Source organism: Eleutherodactylus coqui, chromosome 5 (assembly GCF_035609145.1).
Source record: "Eleutherodactylus coqui strain aEleCoq1 chromosome 5, aEleCoq1.hap1, whole genome shotgun sequence".
Taxonomy (NCBI): Eukaryota; Metazoa; Chordata; class Amphibia; order Anura; family Eleutherodactylidae; genus Eleutherodactylus; species Eleutherodactylus coqui.
The window spans coordinates 147557390-147580103 of record NC_089841.1 but is presented as its reverse complement, the minus strand read 5'-3'; the positions used below and the strand labels follow the sequence as shown (position 1 = coordinate 147580103).

At 42.0% G+C, this 22714-nt stretch overlaps 1 protein-coding gene across 1 annotated transcript in view; it reads right to left on the bottom strand.

The window, feature by feature from the left end:
- The window catches only part of TMEM132C (transmembrane protein 132C), a 530618-nt gene extending 508233 nt beyond the window's left edge, over nt 1-22385 (bottom strand). The window contains exon 1 of the mRNA XM_066603398.1: nt 21915-22385. Within this exon, the coding sequence (XP_066459495.1) occupies nt 21915-22023 (109 nt within the window). The 5' untranslated portion in view covers nt 22024-22385. The remainder of the gene's footprint in view (nt 1-21914) is intronic.
- Nucleotides 22386-22714: the final 329 nt, after the last annotated feature.

The window sequence follows — 22714 nt, the reverse complement described above, 5'->3', positions numbered from 1 at the left end:
AATACTTCTAGGTGATTTATGATTTATTTACGAAATAAGACTTATATTTTAAGCCCCCCCTGAAAATCATCACTGCAGGGGCTGCCTTCATACCATTGCTTTCAATGGGGCGACAGCAGCGCCGGCCCCATTGAAAGCAATAGGATAGTATCATCGTCCTTTGCCACAACTGTGGCAGGGGATTCTTTCATCCCCAGTGCAGTGTTCAGTGATAAGGGGACCTTCGTGGAGCATCTGCGCTTCTACAAGCACAGCTGCTCCAGTAAACAGGCAAAGTTACATAAGCCCGCAAAAAAACACGCTCGTCTGACCTCGGGCTAAGGCAGTAAAAAAAACACCCGCTACTGTGAACTTAGCCAAATAGGGACACAAAATATTGACCTAAAAATAAGTGTGAATTGAGCCTGAAGGCTCATCCATAAAGGCGTATTTTGCATCACGACGTAATACAGACAGCATAGAGAACTTTTAGTTTATTCAGAATGCGTTTTTCCCTTGCAAAAAAATAGCAGCATGTTTTATATTGGTCCATATTACGGACCGAGATCGCACATTCAGATCTAATGGAGAATTCAATAAAAAGAAGTGAATGCTTGTTACATTCATATTTACAGCGTTTTTTGTGCATGCAGCCAGAAGACGGTGTTAAAAAAGTGAAATCAATCTGCCTTTTCTTTTTGGCGAACATGAAAAATGCAGTGAATACATGCACACAAAAAAAATGCATGCGCCCCAAATACGCACATGTGAAAAGGTGCAATTTTCACGTACCGAAACTGCATACGCCTGTGTGAATGAGCCCTTAGTCAACCTCATGCACCAAAGAAAATCTTGCAATTAAACAATAAAAGATTTCAATATCATCTGTCAGCGTTATAAACTACAGGGCTGAAAAGTATATATTATATATATATATATATATATATATATATATATATATATATATATATATATATACACACACACACACACACACACACACACACACACACACATATACGTACATACATACAAGCAATGAGAGGAGAGCAGCCTTACATAAGGGGATTAGGGAAAGACAGGAGCAGGTCCCAAAGTGTTTATATTAGAAGCAGTGCTACTAATTAGTATTTTGGTTCCTGTACACATATGCACCTGCAGTACTAAATGTTGACACATACCCCTTTTTGTCTGAGGTTTGGATACTCTATATCCTTAAAGGAGATGTCCCGCGCCGAAACGGTTTTTTTTTTTTTTAAACCCCCCCCCCCCCCCGTTCGGCGCGAGACAACCCCGATGCAGGGGTTAAAAAAACCACCCGCACAGCGCTTACCTGAATCCCGGCGGTCCGGCGTCTTCATACTCACCTGCTGAAGATGGCCGCCGGGATCCTCTGTCTTCATGGACCGCAGGGCTTCTGTGCGGTCCATTGCCGATTCCAGCCTCCTGATTGGCTGGAATCGGCACATGACGGGGCGGAGCTACACGGAGCTACACGGAGCCCCATTCAGAAAGGAAGAAGACCCGGACTGCGCAAGCGCGGCTAATTTGGCCATCGGAGGGCGAAAATTAGTCGGCACCATGGAGACGAGGACGCTAGCAACGGAACAGGTAAGTATAAAACTTTTTATAACTTCTGTATGGCTCATAATTAATGCACAATGTACATTACAAAGTGCATTATTATGGCCATGCAGAAGTGTATAGACCCACTTGCTGCCTCGGGACAACCCCTTTAAGTTTCCTCTTGGCGTTTCATTTGCTAAATGCTATCACACAACTAGTGTGAGTATTGAGCACCCCGTGGTGTTGGCTGGGCACCCTGCTGCAGCTACCAGCAACTAGATAGCAGGTGAAATCAAATACTAGACCAGCATCGCAGCAGTTTAACCCCCTATATAACATCTTTCCATAGATTTCTGTAACCAAGCATAATATAACGTTCTCAGAGCAATGAATAATCATGAGTCACAACTATGAGACAACCTTATTATAATAGAGTAGGATGCGTGCGATGCTTCAAAACAATGCCAAAAAATTATGATTCCAGGGAGGAAACAAATAGCGAGCGAAGCCCTACTGGCTTACCTAAATTATTGCTGGGAATTGCAGAATCATACATTCAATAATCTATCTAGGAATTTAGATAAATCGAGTCCCAAAGAGAACCCCCCTCGGAGTTAACAAAGTAGTATAACTTGGAAGCTCCGGTTCTGCGGATGGCAGGCGGTCTGTCACCTTCTGCATGAGTTCTCCATGCTGTGTTGATCAATTGAAATTAACGCAGACCAAGAAGTCAATATCATATTATCTTCAGCGCAGTGGTTATTTATTCTGCGTGTTAAATTTGTATAATGTGGACGTGATTCCAAAACAAATTTCACAGCTGAGGCGGCGGCGGTTGTGAATATGGAAAGGATCTCCAGTCTGGTGTTATGTCCTGTGACCACCGCAATTTCTGGAAGCAATAAACCTTTGTCAGTGAACAACCAGGTGCTGACATGAACATCAAAACCTCGCCATCTCCACAATGTGTGATAAAAAGTTAACTTCACTCTTAAGATTACACGGAATATATTCACATAATCAGACCTTCCTGGAGAAAGCTGTATAGTTATTTCTATGAAGTTAATGGTTTAAGGGGGAATTGAACACTTGGCTTCGACTAGATTGCAGCTGATCACTGAAGATCCCAGCAGGACACTAGGGGATCAAGAAAGCTCATGGGGACTTTAATAATAATATTCTTTATAGCGCCAACATATTTCACACTACTTTTTAATACAGAGAGAACATACAGGGGGTGGATAAAAATATGGAAACACTGTATGCTTTAAGTTACAAATCGTATTTCAGTAAGGCATGTGTTATAGTGGAGGTAATATGACACAGATGCTGCTGGGCAGAAGTGAACATCTGCCTGAGCAAGAAGGTTCCAATGGTCAGGGGTTTGAACCACTCAGCTGCTGTTACCAGCCGACTCCCAAAACCAGAGCAGGGCAAGAGGTGAAGTAAACACAAATTTGTTGGGAAAGCTCTCAGCCAAACAGGGGTCAAAAGGGCGACTCGGTGCTAATGATTTAAATCCCATGCATTTCGTATGGTGTTTCCATATTTTTGTCCACCTCCTGTATCTTGTTAGGCGACTAAGCAAGTGTATTTAGAAATGGAAATAATGTTGCAGACACGGCCTGATTTCAGTGCAACAAACAGACTTTTTACTGAATACTGACCATGATTAGATATGCAAATAGATCTTTTCACAATGAGAGGCGGAGTCTTTTGAAATCGTACATCAAAATATATTACAGTATGTAAGGCCGGGCTTACATGATCTTGTTGTTATAGCGAATTTTGAGCGCAGGTTTTGCATACGGAATATGCAGTACAAATCTCCCATGGGTAGACATGTTGCCACTCACTCAAATTGCGTGAAAAACATACGCAAGAAAAATTGTAGCATGTTCTTAGTGCGTATTACGTGGGCATGCACACCAAATCACAGCTGTCTGAGCACGGCCCAAAAGTCAGTAGTGGCAATAGGGTCCTTCTCCAGAGTCTGTCTATCTTCCCTACTTCAAGGGTATATTCTGTACTGATCTGTGTGGCCTCTGTTATGGCTCGCATTGTCACACATGCAGCTTTCAATTAGACTCTATAAAATGAGGCAACTACAGGGCCCACTTCCCTGTAGCCATGTCAGTAATGGCATGCAAACATCAAAGTGTGGAAGATAGAGATACCCATTAGGATAGATTAGCAGTAAAAGTTATAGCTACAGCACCAGTCAACAGTTTGGACCTTTTCATTCCATGGTTTTTCTTGTTTTTTTATTCATTTTCTGCATTGTAGATCCATATTGAAGTCATTAAAGGTAAGATTATATGGTCTACATCACTGAGGCACGTCCTGTAGAGATGAGCGAGCACCAAAATGCTCGGGTGCTCGTTACTCGAGTCGAACTTTCAGTGATGCTCGAGAGTTCGTTTCGAGTAACGAACCCCATTGAAGTCAATGGGCGACTCGAGCATTTTTGTATATGACTGGTGCTCCGCTAAGGTTTTCATTTGTGAAAATCTTAGCAAATCACCAAAGCCATGTAAAAAACACAGAAATGGATAGGGCAGGCGAGGAGCAACATGCAGGGCTGCATTTCGGGCTCCGAGGTCTCACTATTAAGCCACAATAGTGGCAAGAGTGAGATCCCCCCCCCCCCGCACTGTCAGCATAACGATCGTTCTCCTCTGCCACAGCTGTAACAGCTGTGGCAGAGAAGAATGATGTTAGCCCATTGAATTCAATGGAGCCGGCAATATAGCCGGCTCCATTGAAAGCAATGGGCTGCCGGCGAGCGCGGGATGAATTTTCGGGAAGGGCTTAAAAATATAAGCCCTTACCTGAAAAACAAAGATTTTAGTGTAAAAAAGAATAAAAATGCAGGCATTCTCTTCAATGGAGCCGCTGCTGCTGCCGGCGACTCCATTGAAGACAATGGTCCGCTGGCACACCTGAATTCTTTTTCAGGAAAGGACTTTACATATAAGCCATTCCCTGGAAATGAATTAAAAGTGATTTAAAAAACAAAAAAAATAGATACTCACCTCCCTTCAGCTGCCGGGGCACAGCCGCGTGTTCTCCTGCTGTCCCCTGCACTGTGGTGCTGAACTGCTGTCATTCAGCTGAGAGCTGCGCTGAGCCAATCAGAGGCAACACTCACTCACCCAATTATGAATTCATGAATGGGTGTGAGTGAGATCTGCCTCTGATTGGCTCAGCACTGAGCCAATCAGGGGCATGTCTGACTCACACCCCCTTCACACCCACTGCAGGCCAGCCACGCTGAACTCCGTCTGCCGGGACAAGGTGAGTATATATATATTTTTTATTTTTACACATTTCTGGATGAATTGCAGGGAAGGGCTTATATATTTAAGCCCTTCCCGACAATTCATCCCGCGATCGCCGGCAGCCCATTGCTTTTAATGGAGCCGGCTGTATTGCCGGCTCCAATGAATTCAATGGGCTAACATTGTTCTGCCGGGACAAGGTGAGTATATATTTTTTTTATTTTTACACATTTCTGGATGAATTGCAGGGAAGGGCTTATATATTTAAGCCTTTCCCGACAATTCATCCCGCGATCGCCGGCAGCCCATTGCTTTCAATGGAGCTGGCTGTATTGCCGGCTCCATTGAATTCAATGGTCAGTGCTCGTTTAATCAAGATGAGTACCACGTGGTGCTCGTCTCGAGTAACGAGCATCTCGAGCACCCTAATACTCGAACGAGCATTTTGAAAACAAGAAATCAAATAGAGGAAACTAGCTGAAGTATCTACGTGAACGTGAAGCGTTTTGGATATTAAAGTTGGGCACAAGATAACCAGAGGTTTAAACTTCAAAACAGACGTCATATATTTATATTAAATGCAGTTGTTGGCATATGGAATTCTATAATCATGTGACTGGTATGGGAGTGGTTAATTAGCTGACATCATGTGACTGATATGGGAGTAGTTTATTAATTGTCAAGGTGCTTTTTAATGGTTTTAGAATGATTTTGTGAAATTACCATGTTTAAGATCGCATATACGCTAGAAATGCGTTGGTAATGTAAGCGCGGACATTTGCTAATCGTGTTTTTTTTAACCATGTATAAATAAAAGGAAGTGATTTTAAAGATGATTTTTGTGGTACTGGAAGATACATTTATTGGACAGTCCATCATTACTTTAAAACAAGAAGGTCAGTTAATCCGAAAAAGTTTAAGAGCTTTAAAAGTATCTTCAAGTGCAATCACGGAAACCATCAAAAACTATGATTAAATTGGCTCTCATGAGGACTGCCCCAGAAAAGAATGACTAAGAGTTACCTTTGCTGCAGAGGAGAAGTTCATTAGAGTTATCAGCCTCAAGGCCCATTTACACGCAAAGACAATCTTTCAGACGATTGAAAAATTGACAGTTTTAGCGATCTTTTTGCATAAAGTACTAATGGACATTAATGTCCATTAGTACTTTATTAGATTCATTTGCTTGCAATTGAGCCTCCAGAAGCTGTATGCAGAACTCAGCAGGTGGTCTGAGCTCTGCAATCAGCTCCTCTGTTCTCACACAGGCTGTCGGCAGAATACAATGTAATCTCTGACTCTTCTGCAGAACACAGCATGCGGCCCCTGTTATGTACTCTCCGGCTGAACAATGGATTTTAAGCTCACCTTGAAATCATCGTTCCGCTGAAAGGTAAACGATGGGAGCATTTACATGGAAAAATCGCTTATATGCTATCGTTTTAACAAATTTTGAGCGATAATCGTTGTGTCTAAATGGGCCTTCAGAAATCAAAAATTAACTGCACCTCAGATTAGAGTCAACATAAATGCTTCACAGAGATTAAGTACCAGACACATATCAACATCAACGGTTCAAAGGAGACTGGGAGAATCAGACCTTTATGGTCAAACAGCTGCAAAGCCACTACTGAGGAACATCAACAAGAAGAAAATAATTTCTTTGACCAAACAACACAAGGAATGGGCATTAGACCAGTGAAAATCTTTACTTTGCTCTGACAAGTCAAAATTTAAGATTTTTTGTTCCAACCTCCAAGTCTTTGTGAGACACAGAAAAGGTGAGTGAATAGTTTCTATATTTGTGGTTCCAACCGTAAGGCATGGAGGAGGAGGTGTGATGGCGTGGGGGTGTTTAGCTGGTGACACTGTTGGTGATTTATTCAAAATTCAATGCATATTTAACCAGCATGGCTACTACAGCATTCTGCAGTGACATGCCATCCCATCTGGTTTGCAATTAATGGGACCATCATTTGTTTTTCAACAGGATAATTATCCAAAACTCCCGTCTAGGCTATGTAAGAGCTATTGGACCAAGAAGGAGAACGATGGAGTGCTGCATCAGATAACATGGCCTCCACAACTATCCGGCCTAAACCCAATTGAGATGGTTTGAGAGTTGCAGAAGGATAAGCAGCCAACAAGTGCTTAACACCTCTGGGAACTCCTTCAAAACTGTTGTAAACTATTCCAGGAGACTTTATGAAGCTGATGGAGAGAATGTCAAGAGTTTGCAAAACTGTCATCAAAGCAAAAGGGGCTACTTTGAAGAATGTAAAATCTAAAACATATGCTAAAAGCGCTTACTGTTGCCCTCATCCACTCTCGGCTCGATTATTGCAACTCGTTGCTGATCGGCCTCCCCTGCACCAGACTCTACCCTCTCCAATCCATCCTGAATGCGGCAGCCAGGCTCATCTTCCTGTCCAGTCGCTACTCGGACTCTCTGCCCTCTGCCAGTCACTACACTGGCTGCCCGTTAAATACAGGATTCAATTTAAACTTGCTACCTTCAACCACAAAGCCCTCCGCAGTGCAGTGCCCCCTATATTGCCTCCCTCATCTCAATCCATCACCCAGCCCGGGCTCTCCGCTCTGCTAACGAAACCAGACTGTGCGCCCCTTTAATTCGAACTTCTCATTCCCGCCTCCAAGACTTCTCCAGAGCAGCACCGGTTCTCTGGAACGCACTACCAAAGGCTACCCGAGCAATCCAGGACTCTCAGAACTTCAGGCGTCCTCTAAAAACGCACCTCTTCAGGGAGGCATACCGCATTCCCTAAACAAACCCCTCTGTACTCCGCCTGATAACATGCTCTCTGCCCTAGTGACTACAATCCCTGCTAGCCACCATAAACCGCTCTTGCAGTCATACCGATTCTGCCGTCACACGTCCAAATGTCTGACCCACTGTCTATGTGTATATCACCCCTCACTCTCCACCTCACCATACCGTGCACATCTACAGCCCTTTACCTTCTGTATCACCCCACTACTTGTAGTATGTAAGCTCGTTAGAGCAGGACCCTCACCCCTAATGTTTCCATCAACTGATTACTATGTAACTGGGTTATGTAATGTTTGTATTTTTTGTCTTTCTGTATCCCCCCTGTCTATGTAAGCGCTGTGGAATATGTTGGTGCTATACAAATAAAGTTTATTATTATTATTCTGGTTTAACACTTTTGTATTTGCTCCTTTATTCCATATGTGCTCCTTCCTAGATTTCATGTCTTCATTATGAATCTACAATGTAGAAAATAATTTTAAAAAAAACATCTTAAAAAAAAAAATGGTATGAAAAGTTGTGTCCCAGCTATTAACTGGTAGAGTACATATATATAACATAGTGTCAGGGGTTTAGCAGTGCCTGGGAGAAACAACTCAGACTTTACAGAATAACAAACTGATAAATCTAAAAGGAAGGGTGAGGGCTCGGCTCACAAGAGTTTACATTTTATGAGAAAATGAGATGGAGTGACATAAAAGGTAAAAAGTGCTCTTTTTTGTACAATGGTTCAGACTGCTTTTATAAAAATAGAGTAGAACAAATAAGGGTGGATGAATCATTCACCCAGCCAATATCTAAGTATGCACAGATATGAAGTGCATTAATGTATAAGGAGAGTGGGGAAATCTACTGAAAGAATGGATCAGGTTCTAAGGAATAACGTAGTGGGGAGTCAGATTAGAGAGTGGGGTGATTTTGCCTAAAAAGATGTGTTTAAAACTGTAATCAGATCAATGAGAGTAGCATAACTAGTATAACTGGGATGTAGAAGACTAATGAAGCATTAGCAGACTTATATCTGATCTACCTGATGAACACTTGATATGAAACGGGAGGTATAAATTTAAAAGTAAATTCCACCTAAAAATTAAAAATTTGCAGGTTCCATAAAGTCACTACTAACATTCTCTAATACTCTAATATACAGGGTGTTCAGAGAATCATAGACTGGTAGAGTTGGAAGGGACCTCCAGGGTCATCGGGTCCAACCCCCTGCTCAATGCAGGATTCACTAAGTCATCCCAGACAGATATCTGTCCAGCCTTTGAAGACTTCTATTGAAGGAGAACTCAGCACCTCCCGTTGGAACCTGTTCTACTCATTGATCACCCTCACTAGCAGAAAGTTTTTTCTAATATCTAATTTGTGTCTCCTCCCTTTCAGTTTCATCCCATTGCTTCTAGTCTTTCCTTGTGCAAATGAGAATAGGGCTGATCCCTCTGCACTGTGACAGCTCTTCAGATGTTTGTACACAGATATTAAGTCTCCTCTGTCTTCTTTCGTGCAAGCTAAACATTAGCAGATCCTTTAAAAGGGTTTTGTCATTAGGAAAAAAAAATCAATACCTACCTATTCCTTTCCCATCAGTCTTCTTACCGCATCTTCTCCTCGCTGATCTTCTTGAGTCCCCAAGGTCACCTTACCTGCACTTCTTCCTGCAGATCAGTGTAGGTCACATCACTAGAGACGTAACATTCACAGCCTAGGAAGGAATGCCGTTCTATTGCTGAGACTGCGCACGTGCGCTGACTCACCGCGAATATTCATATACTATTGCAGAGGGACAGCACGCATGCGCAGTCTCTGCAATAGCTCGGCACTCCCTGCTAGGCTGTGAATGCTACGTCACTAGTGACATAGCCTACATTGCCCTGCAGGAAGGAGACTGCCTGCGAATTTACGCTTCGTCACCGGAAGAAGAAGAATCAGCCGGCTGGAGGTGAGGTGACCTGGGGGGACTGCAGGACCTGGGAGAAGATCAGCGGGGAGAAGATGCGGTAAGAAGACTGATAGGGGAGGAATAGGTAAGTATATAATTTTTTTTATTTAATGACAGAACCCCTTTAACTGTTCCTTATAAGACATGATTTGTAGAATGCTCACCATCCTGGTAACTCTTCTCTGAACTTTCTCCAGTTTGTCTATGTCGTTTTTAAATTGACTATGCAAGACCAGAGGGGGCTAATTACCTCATGTGATCTAGACTCTATGCTTATCTTAAAGGGGTTGTCTCGCGGCAGCAAGTGGGATTATACACTTCTGTATGGCCATATTAATGCACTTTGTAATATACATTGTGCATTAAATATGAGCCATACAGAAGTTATTCACTTACCTTCCCTGCGCTGGCGTCCCTGTCTCCCTGGCTCCGTCTAATTTCAGCGTCTAATCTCCCGATTAGACGCGCTTGCGCAGAAGGGTCTTCTGGCTTCTGTTCGGTCCGGCAGCAGCGGCGTTCTGGCTCCGCCCCTTCTACGCGTCATCGCGTAGCTCCGCCCCGCCACGTGTGCCGATTCCAGCCAATCAGGAGGCTGGAATCGGCACACATGATGGGGCGGAGCTACGCGATGACGCGTAGAAGGGGGCGGAGCCAGAACACCGCTCGTGCCGGACCGAACAGAAGCCAGAAGACCCTACTGCGCAAGCGCGTCTAATCGGGAGATTAGACGCTGAAATTAGACGGAGCCATGGAGACGAGGACGCCAGCGCAGGGAAGGTAAGTGAATAACTTCTGTATGGCTCATATTTAATGCACGATGTATATTACAAAGTGCATTAATATGGCCATACAGAAGTGTATAACCCCACTTGCTGCCACGAGACAACCCCTTTAATACATCCCAGAATTGTGTTTGCCTTTTTTGCTGCAGCATCACACTGTTGACTCATATTCAGTCTGATCTATTAGTATGTTCAGTCTCTGATCTGTCCCATTCAAACTTCCCATATTTCAATGAATCAATATGATAAAATTATGATGAGTAACGGATTGTAATAAACACTAGGTGAAAAAAAACTGAAAGAATTTCGGGCTTCATTTATCAAACCAAATAGTAAATCTGTCTTTGTTGCTCATAGCAACCAATCACAGCACAGCATTCATATTACCAGAGCAGTCTAAAGGCATATTCATCATCGCACTCAGAGCATGCTTGGAATGCAGAAAACAATGTTCTGCCTGTTCATAATTATTGGAGCACATTCCACAGAGCATACGTGAGGAGTGTGCTAGCTGTGCTCCATCCAACAGCAGGGTGGAAAGCAGAAGATCAAAATGGCAGCATCCAGTACAATAACTCTCATCTGATTTATCTTCCACAGACAATTGTGCAGAAATCGATACAAAAGCTGCACAGATGTAGTAGTCAGAAGCCATTTCTCTTTCTGATGATTATTTAGAAGCATGCTGATGGTGGAAGCATGTCGAAGTTAAAGTATTTTGTTTGTTCACTGCAGATTTTTAACTTATCAAGTGAACATTAATGTTAATGGACAAATAATTCACTAGGTTCCATTTACGTCGCACATCTGCTCACATGATGTGTGATCTGGCTGTTCGTGCTCAATTTGTTCATCATTGCATCTGCTGGGGCATGAGCACTCTACAATCCAGCAGGTCACATGATTCACTCTATGATGTCACAGTTTACTGTGGGAGTATTCCAGGAGCATAATGATGAACATACCTCTAGTGAAGCTGTGATTGTTTGCTATGGGCAATAAAAATAGTTTTACTATTAGGTTTGATAAAATTCTTTGTTTGTTTGTGCGTTTTCTTTAACTTAGTGCCAATTACAATCTATTATTCCTCATACTTTTATCATAACGACTAACTGAAATGTGTGAGGTTTCAACGGAACACCCTGTATTGTATGGATTCCTTAATATATGGATCCCAGGACATTTCCTGGAAAATTGAATTTCTCCTACCTGCCCACCTGTGTTCATATTGCTTCAACTTGCAGTTGGAGTTATTCCATTAGGGCATCATGCGCAAGACAGAGTCATGTGAACCTGTGCAATGGTATGCAGAGTTTCGGATTCACACGGGTGAGATTTGTGCGTTGTCTGACGCACAAATATGAACCCCATTTTTTTGAATGGAGTCATACACATGAGTGATGTTTTCCAGAATGGCACCGTGATGTGGAAATTAAATCGCGGCATGTTCTATCTTGTGCATGCTCTCGCATCACACCGCCCATTGTTTTCAAGGGGCCTAGAGGCAGCATTGCTCTACGTGCTAGGTGCTCGTGATGCGAGGTCTCCCATTGAAAAAAATGGGAGAAACTCTGCAAACCACTGCTGCAGCTGACAGCTACAGCGGGGGTTCCCTGCATCACATGAAAATGCCCTGCATCCTCAAGGATTTCATATGGTAGGTTGCGATATCGGCCTGTGATTCACGGAACCATATCGTCCTCGCCCATGTGAAGTTAAGTCCCATTTACATGGAGCAATGATCGCAAACAAAATAATAAAATCGCTAAAAAGCGATTGTTTGAGCGATAATCGTTGCGTCTAAACGCACGGCCATCGTGCACTTTTCGTGTACTGCTAGCTGATCGTTCAACTCAGTCCAAACTAAAAATTGTCCTTGAGTCTCATCAGCAGTTCTCCACGGGTAGTGCTGATAGCATTGTTTCCCTTCGGAGAACAAAGGATCTGAATGCAGATAAGAACCCTCTGGCTATTAACTGCTTTCAGCTAAGGCTTCATTTGCACACTAAATAGCTGAGTAGCTACTTAATAGTTTATGCAAAATGATCGCTCAAAGCTGTCACTCAAACTGTTGTTTGAGCGATCTTTGAGCGAACATCGGGCCGTGAAAATGGGCCTTTAGCCTTATGGTTTACTGCATAGACTCTGTGTGGGTGTGACCATTTCATATGGGGGGTTTCACTAGGGCAAGGATAGTCCAAATTTACTAGACTTTGTCACTGACTGGACTATCAAAACAATCAAAAATTAACTTTTATTATTATTATTATCCATATGACATCGAATTACAGGACTATTACCTAGAAAATGTGTGAAATCAAAGGCACCTGGAGCTACAATTTGTACAATATGAATACATTTCTATGGGTGCCATATTTCAGATCCAAACCACTTGGAACTTGTAAACACCAAAATCTAGCAGTGTGCATGAGGTCTAATAATGTACTAAGTAAGTGCATATAAAATATTATTTAATTGTATCAAAAGAGTCAGTACCATTGGAAATCATCCTTCTTACATAGTAAAGTCACTGCTGTTCTGATATATATAGCTGATAGTATCTGATTATTCTGCTAACCCAGCATCTGCATCACTACACATCTGAGCAGTAGAGCCATCCAGGTATCAGGATCTGCCATCTCAATACTTGCATGGTACTCATGAGCTCACCATATGCTCCATCTGAAATATCACTTATTTGTATGAAGCCTTAAATGTACTTTAATTTGCTGCCTACAAATGTGTTCACTCTACCTATAAGTTACTCAGCCAGAAAGACATTTATTGAATTAGCCTTTTTACCACAGCAAAGTGCCACTTAATTTTATTTGCTGAATGTCCAGCTTATGATATCCACCCTCTACAGACAGTCATACAAATGATATACAGTACCATGCCTACTGAATTACAAGTTTTCCCCTATACACACAGCCATGACATATAGACTATACATAAAATATAAGAGAATTGAAAACCCATCATGTAAAATTCTGGTCTAAGTAAATGGATGGTCTTCTCAAAGAGGTTTCCCTGCATATCATTACTATTAGGGCATGAGAAGCAAGAATCCGTCTTATGATAGAAACAAGATGAAATAGTGCTGCATGCACTGCTGCTTTGTCCTGCTCTTTAATAGAAATTAGCGATGGAGATTCACACTGATGTGAACAAGACCTTACTCTGCAAGTTATCGCTGTTACATAAACATTACACCTGGGAACATCTCATTTATGTAATGCCCACACTGTCCATTTCAAGGCTAAAATCTCTCTTTAGCCCCAACTCCAGTCATAACTACACTGTTACAGATGTAGACAGACAGTCTTTTAGTAGTTACTAAACTGTTAAAGAGCTTTTATGTTGTAGGATCCCATTGTTAAATGCTGGATTAGAAGGGACTCCGTGTGCAAGAGAAAAGAAAAATAATATAAACTTTAGAAGTTAGTTGTACCATTGAAAATGCCAACTTTCCCTCTTTAGTGGCCAGCAAAGGACCTTTGAAATATATCAAGAGAAAATATCTCTAAATGTTATACAACAGTGACTTTTTTATCCAACAGTGATCTTTTTGTCCAACTGCTGCACTGATGCCCCCACCCTGTGCCAGTCACTACACTGGTTGGCCATCTACTATAGAGTACAATTTAAACTCTTTACTGTCATCTATAAAGCTCTCCACAGTGCTGCACCTCCCTACATATCCTTCCTCATCTCTGTCTACAACCCAACAGATACTCTAATGACCGCTAATGACCTTAGACTAAGTTCCACCATAGTCTCACTCCGGTCTCCAAGACTTTTTCCAAGTTGCTCCAATAGGTTAATCCCTGTTATCCTATTTCAACATTCTTCATCCAAACCTGATCACAGTATTTCCCTCACCCCATACATATATAAGATAGCTGGACCACTGTACGGAACAAGCACTTGTACCTCGTGCCACCTCTTTTTCCTTATAGATTGTAATAAGCTTGTGCGAGCAACTGAACCCTATACGGGAGGTTCTAGTACCCTGTTGGGCCATCTCCAGCTTCGATACAAGATGTAATATGAACAGGCATGGAGGTATATTGGTTCACATTTGCTGTAACTTAGCTAGATTGTGCAAACTCGTAGGCTGTCAAAGTTGGTGTCTCAGATGGTCCTATACGTGTTATATTGGCGATAAATCTGGAAACTGGGCAGCCACAGAAGTGTGGTAATGTTGTGCCTGTGATATCCTTGCCATGTGCAGTGAAGCATTATTGTGCTGGTAAAGGCTTCTTGGAAGCCGCCATGAAAGGCAACACATGTGGCTGCAGGATGTCCTGAACATATTGCTGAGCTGTCATTCTCCCTTGTACCACAACTACGGGTGACTGATTGTCATGTGTGATGGCACCCCAGACCATCACACCAGCAGGGGGCAGTGTGCCGCTCCACAGCAAAGGCAGAATTTAGGTGCTCAACTTTAGATCTCCAGACACAAACACACTGTCGTCAGTGCCCAAACTAAACCTGAATTTGACACTAAAGACAACCTGATTCCACTCCATAGCAGTCCAGTTTTGTTGTTCATGACACCACTGCAAACAGAGGCAATGGTGGGTGTCAGCGGCAGTGTATGTAATAGGCACCGTGACACCAAATGTCCTTAAGCCAATCATCTAGATAAGGTTCCAACAGACACAGGGGCCTGTAATGACAGTGTCACCTGTCTCTGGATGGAAGACAGCAAAACAGTTGGAGCTGCTCGTGCTTGTCAGACAATTAGACAATCCTCTTTACTGGTGATCTACTGAGGGCATTGTCTTGTGTGTGTGCCCTCAAGCATCTATTGGTCCAAACACCTCCTAAGAGTCTGGTCAGAATAGTCCAGGTGGAAATTTGTCAATAAGACCATCCAACTTCTCGAATTCAATAATGCACCCCCTCTCAAAGTCTGTTAACTGGGTAAATTCTCTTTGATTGCATCATAGAGGCATCTAGTGGTCAACAAGCTCTTGACAAGCCGAAAAAGCGGTCCACTGCACACAAGTAGCCTCTTAGGGCCTTTTTATAGGCCAGGGGTTGAACCACTTTTATGGCCACAGGTGGCAAAACCTTCATCTAATCACACCACAACTCTAAGCATGTGCATATCTACATGAGATGTAACTGCATACCGAGTTTTGCAGCAAAGTGACAATTCCTTCTAGGTGCTTGATTTTTTTGTCAAGTAGTGTATTGGGTACTACGGTATAGTCAGTAGTTCATACATTTATATTATATGAAGAAAATGAAGGTTGCATATAGTTGTGTAAACCAGTGAGATGGAAAGTACTCTGCAAGTGAATTTACTAGATAACATTTATTTAATCCCATCTTCTAGAGCAGAGTAGTGCAAACTGAGGATATATAAAATAAAGGTAAAAGAATTCAATTCTAGCCCATTTTATTTCACCGAAATATTCCAGGAAATCCAGTTGATAATTGAGAGGAAATATTACTAAGAACTGGTTCTTTTAAGAGACGCTACATATTTGCTGAATACAACCAATTGCAGGCTGGTAACACAAGTAAGCTGATCAGATGCAAGAAAATATCTAAATCAGCAAAGAAGACTTGCTCAAGTGACAGCGGCAGATAGATTTAAATCAGAGGACAGATATAGCACCAATCCATGAGGCTTCACTTGTCCAATTAAGAGCTTCCTTCAAGATGGAAGTGAAAAAGAGCTCTCACATTTCTAAACACACTTGAATATTAGCTGGAGCAGGGCAGTGTGTGTCAATAAATCCTTGTAGTGTTTCTAGACAAATGAATATGAAACTGATGAGAACATCCTAGAAGTAATCCTTCCAACCATAGGTGCAATCTGCGGATGGAAAAATGTATTTTCACATACACGCAGGTCTGGAAATGTGGTTATGCATCATTTTGTCATTTGCTTTCATCTCACCATAGAAAATTATCCAGCAAACTTTTACATATAGGAAAATATGTTTTGCTGTAAAATGCTTAAAGGGGTTGACCAATTGTAAACTTTTGATCGCCTATCCTCAGGATAAGCTCTCAATGGTAGATCAAAGGGGCCAGGGCCAATCAGCTGTTTTCTGGGCTGGTGCACTAATGCACTGAGCTGATTTCTGCAGGAAGCAGTCAGCTCTATTCTCACTGCAGTGGCCTGGCTTGGTATTGCAGGCCTAGTTCTTATTAAAGTGAGTAGGAACTTGACTTGCAATACCAAGTGTGGCCACTGCAGAAATCAGCTTATATGAGTACACTGACCCTGCAAACGATTGAGTCTCGGGTGGCAGAAGCCCACTGATCTACTACTGATGGCCAATCCAGCTGATAAACAATCAGTAGTTTTCAACTGGACAACCCCTTTAAAGATTATGGAAATACAGCTGATAATGAATAGTGTATATTCTTTCTGTGCCTGTGTTAGTTTGGAGTACCCCTCTGGGTAGTCCAAAACCATACTGATAGGTCAATTAGTTTATGGATCAGATTGGCCACAGAATGAGTGAATGAGAGAGTGTCTGTGTGTATGTGCGTACACACATATCTAGTATCAGTAAGTTACAGTAGAGGGCATTTAGGCCCTGGTACTTAGTAAAATATTCTTCAGGCCAATGGTGCATTTAGCTTGAGCCCTGGTGATTTAAGTTCCTAATGGTACTTGGTACTGATGGCATGATGACAGATTAATTTAGAGTCTCATAGTGGTCAGTGAAAAACATCTGGCTGCCAATATCTGGTTCACTGCAAAAAAGGAAACACCGAGTAGCTAGATCTTACTATTCAGTAGTGATAGCCTTTGAGGACCTACAGTTAATGATCATTTTGACATTCAATACATAGAAGCTGCAGGTCAATAATTTAACTCTCATCTCGTGGTTGTTCAAAAACCCAGATTCTGGTGATGAGTGTCCATTCAGCACCTTATCCCTGGTGGTCCAGTAGTGTGATCATCTATGGTGGCTTCCTCTCTCATAATCCCTACTGCTTAGTGAAACATTAAGTATTCATTCTATGTGAGTATCTGGCAGAAAAGGAAACACTCAGTATACAAATTACTCAGTAGTGTTAGTCTCCCAACCTAATGGTCAGTGGAAGCTGAAGGTCAATGTCAACTTTAGCACCTTTGTCCTTTGTGTTCAGCATGTCAGTTCCTGTTAAGGACTAGTGCATTCTGCACCTACTCCATGGTGGCCCAGTAGCTTCTATCAATGCTAGGAGGGCTAACCCTGCTGACCATAGAGACTGCATGTTTTGACATTTTCTTGTAAAGATCAGATCATTTTAATTTGGAGTGATTACGGTTTAGCACAACTACTAAATATATGCAGTTTTTTGTATTTTTTTGCTTGCATCTGACCAATTCTACACATGGATCACTTTGAAGGGAGCACTTGAATTATTCTGATACAATAATATAAACCACAACCGAGTGCTAGAAACAATCTGCAGATCTACATTTTCCAAGTGATATATCAAATTCTGAAAAATGTAAAACTGCCGTAAATCAGCATATTATTGCCGAAAATGAATAGATCCGTCTGTGCATTGATTGAATTATCTGTATGTCTTTAGTTAGCATTACCAAAAGTTACATCTGCTCATTAGATTGTAAGTTTTGTTAGAGCAATGACAAATGTCTGGAAGAATACTTTTAATAGATGACTACCCTGTTTATTGGCATTATATTTAGTCAAGTATTAATAATCCAAATCTTGAGCTGTTACCATCAGAAGAGACAGCATGATGTTTTATTTAAGTGATTATGTGAAACTCTTCTCTGTTTTTCTCTTGAGAAGAAAAAAAAACCTGACAAAGCAGAATGGGCCCCACCGAATATTAGAGATGGCAAGTTCATAAATGAAACAAGTCCTGGGACGAGTATACTGTATAATGTAATGCAATGGCACGTAATAACAGTGAGCAGTTGTGAAGGGAAATGTTTGTGTTGATACTACACATAATTAAAAGAAATAACTAGTTCCTGGAATTTAGCTTGTTCATTGCTTGTGAGAACCACATCCTTCTAAAAGCTTTAATCCTACAGTTCAGCAGACAAAACCCAGAGAGGAATTGCAAGCTGGACGAGGGGGGTCAGGATCACTCAATTAAAGCTCTCTTGGAGCTCAAGCACGCTGACATTGTAATAAGTTTGCAGGGCCTTTCAGAAGAGTCTGTGAAGTATAAAATCACACTGCCTGATGCAGACAGTGTTCCCTGCTCCCTGCAGGAAATTAATATCTTACCCTTTTATCTCAATGAGCCATAATCGGGAACTCTCAGCAGCTGCTGTTGGTGTTGGTAGATTATGGCACAATCACTGGCTTCTAAACAGCATAACTGAGATGAAGCTGATCTTAATTCCTGCGGAGTAAGATGCTCTCACAATGCCCAATTGTTTCTCAAGGAAACCTTTTTAAATATTAAGGGATCTTGAAAGCCAGGCCGACATACCTTTCTCTGAGCTAAACCCTTTCTCTTTATTGGACTTGGCACCTTCTTGGTTCACATAAGTAATGTTTAATAAACGAGGCTAAATCCAGAAGATATAAATGAATATCATGTTTGGGATATATATACACAATATATTTAATAATACAGCTATAGGTGTTACATTATAAAATAACAAATACAGATGTAGCAGAGCTGAGCTTGTCATGGGATGTTTTGTGTCTGCTTATGTTATATAGTAGGTCCATCTGCAGTTCTACTGTACTGTGCAAAAGTTTTAGGCAGGTGTGCAAAACATTCTGCAAAGTAAGACTTTTTTCAAAAATAGAAGGCATCTGATTGAATTTATTCTGCAGCAGAACAATGACCCCAAGCATACAGCCAAGGTCATTAAAAGCTATCTTCAGCATAAACTAGAACAAGGAGTCCTGGAAGCAATAATATGGCCCCCACAGAGCCTGGATCTCAACATCATCATCCAGGCTGTCTGAGATTGCATAAAGATAAAGAAGGATTTGAGCAAGACTAAATCCACTGAAGATCTGTGGTTAGTTCTCCAAGATGTTTGGAACAACCTCCCTACCGAGCTCTATCAAAAACTGTGTGCAAGTGTAGATAAGGGATCTTTCACATGGGATGGAATTGCATTGCAGGACGCAGTGAAATCCACAGTTGTTGAATTCCACACCAAAATTCGCAGGTCTAACTGAATTCTGATGTGGAATTGGAGGCAGGTTTTAAACCATTTTCAGTTCCACATTCCAGTGTGGATTTTGATGCAAAATGGACATGGCTTGCAATGTGTTGTGCGCCTATTCCGTCCCGTGTGAAAGGTCCCAAAAAGAGTTGATGTTGTTTTGAAGGTAAAGGGCGGTCACACCAAATATTGATTTGATTTAGATTCCTCTTTTGTACATTCACTTTGCATTTTATTTGACAAAAAGCTATAACACTTCTATTTTTGAAAGCATTCTTACTTTAAGCATTTTCCCACATCTGCCTAAAACTTTTGCACAGTCTGTCGTTTGCATACTGTCTGTAAAACTACAGATAACAAATAGTGATATCACCAGGAGCTATGCCAAATGGCAACCTAAGCAATACTACATCAGGCAAACTCAGCTCAACTATATATGTATAAATTATATTAACCAATTGATATTAGCATAATTTCCCAATTTTACAGTCTTTATCTTACATGATGTATTGGTGATAGTGTGATAACCAGTAACTGTTATATCCCCACTGACATTTAGATAAAATATGAATTAAAATTAGCATTTCAGAATAGACTATGTGGACAGTTTTATCATCTAAAGGAACTATTGATTTACTGTACGTGGTAACTGTAATATATTCTCAAACAATACAAGGAGGGCATCAATTATTTTCTCCACCTGAACAATGCTAATAAACAGGGATCTCAAGAAGATGCTACAACAGCAGCAGCTCAGGATTTAAAGGACCCCAATTACCTTGTGTGATTAATAATGAGACCAAACTACAGAACTTGATGTGGGTTCATGTTCACTGCTAAAACCCAAGGAAGTTGAAGGAAAACATTTGGTTAATACAGTAAAGAGCAGGAGTCTGCCAGAGGTCTGCCAAGCTCTTCTAGATGTTACTCATTTCATACATCACACTCAAATTCCCGAGCAGAAAAGAAATGAAATGTTCCAAAGCTTGACATGATTCGGAGTAAGAAGCACAGAGGTGGCTTACAGCAGCATTACAGGTATGCCCCAGCTGGGGGACAGGGATCTCCACATGATTGATCACCATGAAACCTGCTCAGCTATTCTATGCATAGTCTTCAATGATCTAGGGCTGGTTGACTTCTGAAGGCTGTAGAGTGGTCTGAAGTTAAGGACATGAAGGTGTAATGTATCATATTTGCAATGCATGTGTATGAATAGATCCATCAGTTAGATATGAAATACACACAATATAGGTGGAATGAGTAGATACCATATTAGTTTGATGCTGGAGGTACAATATTCACAGTTATTCATGGCTTTGGAAATGATGTGATTTCCTGTAGAGCAAGGAGCTTCTGGCAAGTTGCAGATGTCTCTACAAATCAATGTAGACCATACTGAGTGTAGATGCATATTTATTGGCAGATGAGTTCTCACATAAAGGTTCCTGAATTGACCTGACACATTGACACAATTGCTTCTTAAAGCTAAATTCTGAATAGCAGCTTTCACACCCTAAAATATATTTGGGACAAGAAAGTGACAAAATGGTGTCTCCGAGTCCCCTTAGGATTCAAACTTGAAGAAATGGTGTCTTCAAGTGCCATGTGAAAAAAAAGGCTGGCAGGGGATTTAAACCTGCTCAACAATAAGCACTCTCTTATCTGTAATCCCCTGAAGTCATAGGAACCCACCAAGGCATACCAACAGGAGCAATGCTCAAGAAAGACAAGGAATAGAACAGACTAGCTTCTGCCAAGATCAAAAGATGCCACTTGTCAAACCTCATAGGATTCCCTGGTGATGTCCTGCCACTAAAGCAAGTCCCACTTTTGTTCCTTGTATGAGAAATCACTCTTGTATTTATCCACTATGGTTAGGAAACAAGTTGCCACTTACATGGAGAGTAATTGGTCCTTTGTGTATAGTTTGAAAAGAGAAGAAGTCAAAATGACTAGAAAATCCCTAATATTCATGTCTTGTGAATAGTCCTGAGTTATACAGCTACAGACAAGAACAGGGATGTGCTGAGAGTGCTGAAAGATACAATATAGCATCTATCTCTCTATTATCTATCTCTGCTGTATCCGTTTCTCTAGAAAACTATCTATCCATCTATCTAGTCTCACTAGCAAAGTCTCTATTCATCAAAACGATCTATCTATCTATGCTTGTGCATCCTCATACATAAGTACTTTAGCATGTAACAGGCTACAAATCTGGGTGGCAGAGGATAATATACACGACATGTGATCCATTCCTGATACAGAAGAGCAGTAAAGACTTGCAGGCAGCGCATCTGAGCCCTTTAACAAGTAATGAAAAGCACATGTGATTTACTGGCTCCATCTATCAGCCTGGCATGTAGAAGTTGCACAGGTCAGATAGATCCTGGGCACAGCAGATAACAGTAGGTGGCATCTCTGGGTATGGGCTTACCTCTGCAAAACAGCATCCCAAGTGTGAGAGTGACAAGTGTGGCCAGGCTCTGGTACAAGGGGCACTTATACAATCCCAGGGTGCCCATAGCTGCTCCCAGCATGCACATCACATGGAAGAAGAACTAGTAGTGACCATGGGAGGTGCATAAAGAAACTGTTCCAGGCTCAAGTTCACAGGTATGTGCTGGAGGAGTAGGAGCTGGGCATCATATCCAGGTGCAGATCTCACCGATCATGTCGCCTCCAATGCTTGCAGCAAGCGATCCTGCCACCCTATGCTCACTTGCACCCAGCTGGCAGAGAGATCCTGGCTTCTGCCAGTACTTGTAGATTGTTGCGGATGATCTCAGGTCCCCAGGAGTCAGAACTTTGTGTGCTCCCCATCACTACGTCCTAGCCCTCCATGGAAGATGCTGGTGGCCCCCGCAGCCATCCCTCCCGCTCTGGTCCTCATCTCCTTCCCCAAACCACCAACTCTCCCCACTTCATAGTAAAGAGAATAGAGGGCCGGCTCTGAGGAGTGACGGCGGTCAGAGCCAATCATCGGGCGAGTCTGGCTGCTGGGCGTGGTCACACGGATGTGTTCATTCAGCTCAGCGATCGCAGTGCGAGCAGGGGTTAACCTCTTCGGTGCTGCAGCGCGGAGAACACCCAGCTTTCCTGGAGATCGCTGCTCTACGTGACGGCCGGGACCGACCAGCTCAGCCGGTTTCTTTGTCACAAGACAGAATAAATACATTTGCGTCTCTTCTTAGTTAAATAACTCTGTAAACTTCTATTGATAGTGAAGTAGTGCTA